Here is a 5,366-nt window from a genome sequence, read left to right as displayed (position 1 = left end):
AATACAATCATACTTTGCATGCAAAATCAAAAATGAGGGTGTTATGCATGCATCAAAGTAGCAGTCTATAGACTGTCTAGTCTGTGATATGTGATTTTGTGACAGTGAGGATGACAATGGAAAAAAACATGAAATCATATAAATAAAAAAAATAAAATAAAATAAAAATAGAATTAAAAATGCATACCCAACAAACTGACAAGAGGCTACATTTTTAAATTGCAGCTTGTTGTTAAATTAACTGTGTCAGTCCAGGTCCAAGTTTGAAAGCCATTATTGTCATATTCTGATGATGTCTTTTGTTTCACAGCAAACCCAAATTCTGAGGGAAAAACAAAAAAGTATAACCTGTATCAGACAATAGCCTGTCTGCTGAAGAACCAAAAAATGTAGGCCACTGTATTGCTTCATCTATTTTTTGTGGTTTCAGCACTTTGTCTTGTATCGGTTTGCATCTCAACATTTTGTGCAGCACTTTATGCCATGCGTCAAAAATGGATAAAAGGTCTCAAACTTTACTGCTTTGCCGATTTTTTTTTTTTCTCTCATTTTTTTACCCCCATTATAATTAAGTCTTGTTCAGGACCTGTGTCTGATTAGTGCCATGTGACTCGCTACTTAATCGCAGTTATCTAAACTTCAATATAACGGCAACAACAGCGGCTGTGAACAGAATGATAAAAATTAATAATAATAATAATAAAGTATCGCTGCAAACTCCATCACGTTTCGACCCCTTCTTCTCGTTTCATCATTATGTTTCAATCACATAATTCTTTGGACAACTCAAGAGAAAACTAAGAAACTTATTGAAGACAATTACATACATTTATTGCATATCATTTAATTGTATGAAATGAAAAAAACGAGCACATATGAACATCACATATGGTTAGTGAATGAAATAATTTTGCACAGCAAAATATAATATATATATATATATATATATATTTATATGAGATGAAAGATTAATTAACATATTTTAAAGATTTATTGGTGAATGATACTCCCTCATTTTGTACAAGCAGGGTGTCAATCCCTGACCATCTAACAATGTCCAGACATTATTGATTATAATATTGTTATTGCTTTGCAAATATTGAGCTCATTTGAGACAAAACAATCTAGTCTTGCCAGAATTTATAATAAAAAAATATCAAAATGTTACGATTACGTCGTAACAAAATGCCAAACGTGTCTGCTTGAGTTGTACACAATATAAATTTTCATTAACTTCTACATGATTACAGGCGAGAATTTTAGTGCATTTCAGTCCAAAATACCTCTGTTGGTTCAAGAAATACATTTCCAAAAGCATGGCCATTTAGTTTGATTTCAGCTGTGAGAATTTTCATCTCCAGTAATACTTTGTTTTGAAATATTATATTGAAATGTTTGGCGAAGACCAACAGCCTATAGCTGTCAAACTTGTGTTTGAAGCACATGCTGCAAAAGCCCTGTTTATGCACTACACAATACTGCTCATTGTATAAATTGGAGCCGTGCCCATTTCTCGAAACCAATGCCAGAAACCACTTTTGTGTTGGAATCTCAATAATTATCCTAGAAATCTATATGCATATAAAGATCAATCTGTAGCACGTTATCTTTCACAACTTACAGATTAGAAAACTTTGCACTTAAATTACGCTTAAAATGCATTCAGAAGTTGTCAAATGCACAGGTCTGGAGTATATTTTAAATAAACAGTAGGCTACGCTTTAAGCAACAGACTAAGCTTCCAGGAAAGGGATTGGTGATTCCGTAATAGTTGAGGTCTTTTCTTGCCCCTCGCACCAGGATCCCCGCCGATCAACTTCCATCAGGAATGCATTAGTGCATTCAGTGTAGCCTAATGACAGCCGGTGGTGGTGCACTTCAACACAGTTGAAATGCACTTGTATAGATTACAAGGGGTGGGAAGTCCTGTCACTTTTTTGTTGCTGTCCCAAAAAAGTGATGAGGCCATAAATGAAGTATGAATGCCATGCTGGAGTCATCCGACAAAAAGGACATCTTCAAGCACAAAAAAAGAAAACCATACATGTCCAGCATGCAGGGCAGTTCAATAACATATCTCTTTTAAAAACAATGAATATTATTTCTAATGAATACAGTCTTTTTGTTGCTCAACACAATAGCAAGCAAACGCATGAGATGAGGTGGCGTCAAACGGCAGGCTCGCAGTCCTCCAAGTTTGGCAGACAAAAAGAAAAGGGAAAAGACCAAAAACATATTGTCGATGGATGCAGTTTTGACAGGTATCTGTACACTGAATTTAAAGTAAAATGATGAAAAAGGGCAAGTTGATGAATTTCAAAGGAGTATACTTAGTGCTTGCATGCGCACTTGGTATACTGCGGCATAAAGTTGTATCAACTTTTAAAAATCATAGTTTACTTAAACACTGCAAATCTAATGAACAACGATGAAAAAATCTTGACAAACAGGCTATGTATAATATATTGAATATGGTAGCAAAAAGTAGATGAAAGTTTTCAGAATATGCCTCTGCAAAATGAAAAACGGGGATGACAAGCCCTCGAAATCTAAAAACAGACGACAGACTTGCGCAAACCCTTGTTCTCAAAAAGTATAAAATTAAAAAAAAAGAAAAAAGAAAGAAAGAAAAAGAAAAAAAGTTGTCAAATTAGTTCTTGGTCTAGTAAGGCATATGAGCCAAAAGAAAAAAAAATGTTTCATAATGAAAACTTTCTTTAGGGGGGTGAGTAACTCATATTTCTTTTTTTCACGATAATGTCGAGACTCACATGAAAAACTCCGGGGATGAAGGGTTGTTGTCACTGCTGGATCCATTTTCTCTGAAGCCATTGCTGATGAGCTTCTCATACTTTTCTTTGTACGCGTCCCTCCTCCCGGACCAGCCTGGAGATCTCCTGCTTTAGGTGGTCAACCTGCTGGATGAGTTGCGTCTTCTCTCCCTCCAGGACGTGCCGCTGCTGGACCCGCTTGTACCGGCAGGACTGAGCATAGCCTCTGTTCTTTAGGGTCCTCCTCTTCTGTTTCAGTCTGATCACTTCTTCCTTGCTGACCCCCCGTAGCTGCCGGTTGAGCTCCCGCACTGACATGGTTACCAGCTGCTCGTCTGAAAACCGTTCCTCCAAATGCATGTGTGGGTGATTTCCCCCAGAACTGCCGTTGGACTGCACGCCCGGTGCCTGGTGGTGGCTGCTGCTGTGGTGGTGATGGTGGTGTGGTGTGGCCCCCCGTTCTGGGCTTGCTGCGGCAGCGATAACTGCTGCGACACCACGGCCGCGGCAGACCCCATCTCTTCCCCGGCCATGGTGCCTCCTGCTCCGGCTGCGCCAGCGAACTGCTGCCCTCTGGCATAGCCATCGAAAGACTGGAGCTGGTGACTGCTGTTGATCAGCGCCTCGACTGCGTCTTCGGGGCTGAAGCCCAGCGCCTCTGGATTCAACTGCTGTTGGTAGCCGGACATCCAGTAGAAATCCTCCAAGTGTGCCTTCTGCTCGCTCCCCGAGCCCGGACTGGGCGCCGAGAAGCTTGGGGAAGGGGGCACCGAGCTGCAAGGCGTGCTCATCGGGGTGGAAGACAAGGATCCCCCGGCGATAAGGCGACTGCACTGGCTGATGTTGCGATCGGGCTCCACCGGCTCCTTTTTCACTTCAAACTTCATCAGATCGAAGTCATTAACATATTCCATGGCCAGGGGACTGGTGGGCAGGTCGGAGTTGCTCATTGCCAGTTCTGATGCCATCCTCTTGCTGCTGACAGTCCTCCAAATGGGGTGAAGAGCAGCTGTCAAACTGGGTTGGTTGGGAAGGACGTGAGCCAGTTTGATTTTTTAAGCGTTTGTCTTGAAACTGAAAAATGAGGTTTTCAGTGTCCTTTTTGCAGCGACGAACTTGCAGACGTGTATGAGTAGTTTTTCTTTGCAGAGTCTATTGCACAGACACACCAGTGCCGTGCACACGAGTAGCGGAGTCCTTTTTCAGCATGTTGAAATTCGGCGGTTTTTGTATTTCAACATTTAAACACTTTAACGGCTTCTTCATGAATACATTGCGCAAGCGGAGAGGGAGAAATCCGAAGGTAAGGCTAAATGTAGCCTCGCACGTAAAAATGCAGCTGACTGTGGGGCGATTTTGTTAGAGGGATCACACAGCAAATGAGTTTAAAAAAAGCATTGCAGAGTTTATTAGCTGCCCCTGACGTCAGGGTGGAAATGGGGAAATTGAAGAGCCAATGGGCCTCGCACACTCTGAGAGCTAATTAACTATTAGTACAGAAACAAACTTTTCCTCAACTGTCAAAGGCTATCAGCTGACTGTCAGCTGGGATACAGCCTCTTAGACTCTTTGCTACCGTTTACTGTAATTATACACTGTATTATGTAGCCAAAAAAATATCCGCGTTTATTTATTTATGTGTTTATGTTGCAGCGCCGAAGGAATTGAAGCATAACATACCACATATGTATGTATATTCTTTATTCATTATCAGTATAATCATAAATGCGGTATTTGAAGATAAAAAAAAAAAAAAAAAACAACAACAACAACGATACTGTTATTTATTATATGGTTATTTATTATTTATTTATTTTTCTACGTGACCGTTCGTAGTCATTTTTAAAGAATGTGCATTAATTAATACTTAATTATGTTTTGTAACCCATGTACTGTACACCACTGTTTTATGCATGCCTCATTTTGTAAGAAAGAAATTAATTTCAAGCATTTAAGTGTGCAGATATACTTTACTGAGCAGATCATCTAATTGTCACTGTTATTGTTGTTGCAGCATGAGCAGTTTGGTTCAAATCCTCGAGAAGAGTAAGTTTAGAGACAAATATGTCAATTTTATATCATTTCATAAAATTAATAGCTGTTTAAACACATGATTTATGGCTGTACACATGATTTTGAGAGGTAACTTCAGAGAAATCTGTGACAAAAGATTTAGAAGGAGGATTGGAGAGAGCGGTCATGCCTTATCGCACCATTGTAAAACTCAACGTGCCACCTTTTTTGGACATATTAACGCATGAGTTCATCCACATGGGCAGCGCTTCTTAAACGTTTGAAACACTATTACTTCACTACTTATACTCACAACAATAGAATGTCCCATGCCCAGAACGAAAATGAAAAGATAAATCATTGAATGTTGTAAAAAGAGGCTACATGATCCCACTTAAATAAAATAAAGTAAAATCAAATCAAATAAATTGTTATTTCTGTTGTATATTATTTCATTAAAAAAAGACACTTCCCAACTCCCCCTTGTGAATTACATTCAGGTTATTATGTAACAGGGTGAAATTTACAAATTGCTTGTAAGACTTCATGTTGTCATATCATAATCCCTACAATATAACTCAG

The 5,366-nt window shown here is 39.2% G+C and overlaps 1 protein-coding gene across 1 annotated transcript; it reads right to left on the bottom strand.

Moving 5' to 3' along the window:
• Positions 1–864: 864 nt before the first annotated feature.
• On the bottom strand, positions 865–4,132 carry mafa (MAF bZIP transcription factor a). The gene is given in 3 exon segments (XM_030048617.1): positions 865–2,872; positions 2,874–3,260; positions 3,263–4,132. Coding segments are annotated over 3 exon segments (969 nt in total). The 5' UTR covers positions 3,740–4,132; the 3' UTR covers positions 865–2,767.
• Between the last annotated feature and the right edge of the window lie 1,234 nt (positions 4,133–5,366).

Source organism: Myripristis murdjan, chromosome 3, assembly GCF_902150065.1.
Source record: "Myripristis murdjan chromosome 3, fMyrMur1.1, whole genome shotgun sequence".
NCBI lineage: Eukaryota > Metazoa > Chordata > Actinopteri > Holocentriformes > Holocentridae > Myripristis > Myripristis murdjan.
The sequence above is the reverse complement of the archived record's forward strand: the minus strand, read 5'-3'. Positions and strand labels throughout refer to the sequence as shown.